Source organism: Hibiscus syriacus, unplaced genomic scaffold (genome assembly GCF_006381635.1).
Source record: "Hibiscus syriacus cultivar Baekdansim isolate YM2019G1 unplaced genomic scaffold, ASM638163v2 tig00110076_pilon, whole genome shotgun sequence".
Taxonomy (NCBI): domain Eukaryota; kingdom Viridiplantae; phylum Streptophyta; class Magnoliopsida; order Malvales; family Malvaceae; genus Hibiscus; species Hibiscus syriacus.
The window spans coordinates 201,317-202,407 of NW_024062586.1; the positions used below are offsets into that span (position 1 = coordinate 201,317).

General features: G+C 39.6%; 1 protein-coding gene across 1 annotated transcript; it reads right to left on the bottom strand.

Moving 5' to 3' along the window:
- Positions 1–220: 220 nt before the first annotated feature.
- Positions 221–763, bottom strand: LOC120214596 (G-type lectin S-receptor-like serine/threonine-protein kinase RLK1). Its single transcript, XM_039212452.1, has one exon. It carries the CDS (start codon positions 761–763, stop codon positions 221–223), a length of 543 nt encoding a protein of 180 aa, XP_039068383.1.
- Positions 764–1,091: the final 328 nt, after the last annotated feature.

Here is a 1,091-nt window from a genome sequence, read left to right on the forward strand (position 1 = left end):
TTTATCTATGTGTATTTAAATTGTTTATAAGAAATGTAAAGAGAGCTAAATACTATTTTTTAATAGTCTGGGCTAATTATAAGATAATATATGTTTAAACATTTTTTGTAATTATTTGACAACACACACTTTATTAATACAACTACTTGAATTCGAAATTTCTAAAAGCCACTTGATGGGTTAAAGAGAACTAAATAAAATAGATACTGAAGAAGGAGCTTTAAGCAGTAGTGGTAAATGGAGATGGATCAGGAGGAATAGTTACTTGGACAACTCCTCCAAGCATATGCGTAACCTTCCTCGTGGTAGGTCTCAGGTAAGGGTCCTCTTGAATGCACCATAAGGCAGTCATCAAGAACCTCTCCAAGCTCATTCTATCATTAATGGCCTCCATGTCGTCCCCAATCAATGCCTCTATTGCTCCTTCAATATTGAAGAAGTCATAAGCCCAATAAGTCAACATTCTGCTATCTCCATCAGTATCTGCTGCATTCTCCTTGTCGCCAACACTTCTCCGACAACAAATGATCTCTAGTAGTGAGACACCGAAGCTATAGACGTCGACCTTGACTGTTACCGGCATGTTCCTGAACCATTGAGGTGCAACATACCCTTTCATCCCTCTGATGTGTTTGTTTTCGTCTATGTTTGATCCATCATCGAGAGCTTCGACAACCCAAAGTCGGAAATCCGAGCATCGTAGTTGTTGTCGAGGAGAATGTTTTGAGGCTTTATGTCGCAGTCGATGATCTGTGTGCTGCATTCTTCACGTAGGTAAAGGAGCCCACTGGCAATTGATTTGGCTATTTGGGTCCTTTTTCCAACTAGGCTTCGTGTTTTTAAAAGAATAATCGGCTAAATTGCCATTGCTTAAGTACTCGTACACCAGTAATTCTTTGTCTGGCAAAATCCTAGTAACTGGACCAAGTTTTTATGATGTGTCTGTCCGATGACATTGATCTCGGTTTTGAATTCTTTGTCCCAATTTCCATCTCGAACCACTCTCTCTAATTTCTTCACTGCTACAGTTCGTATCTCTAATTTTCCTTTGTAAACAGTGCCAAAGGCTCCTCCTCCAAGCTCTTCGTTGA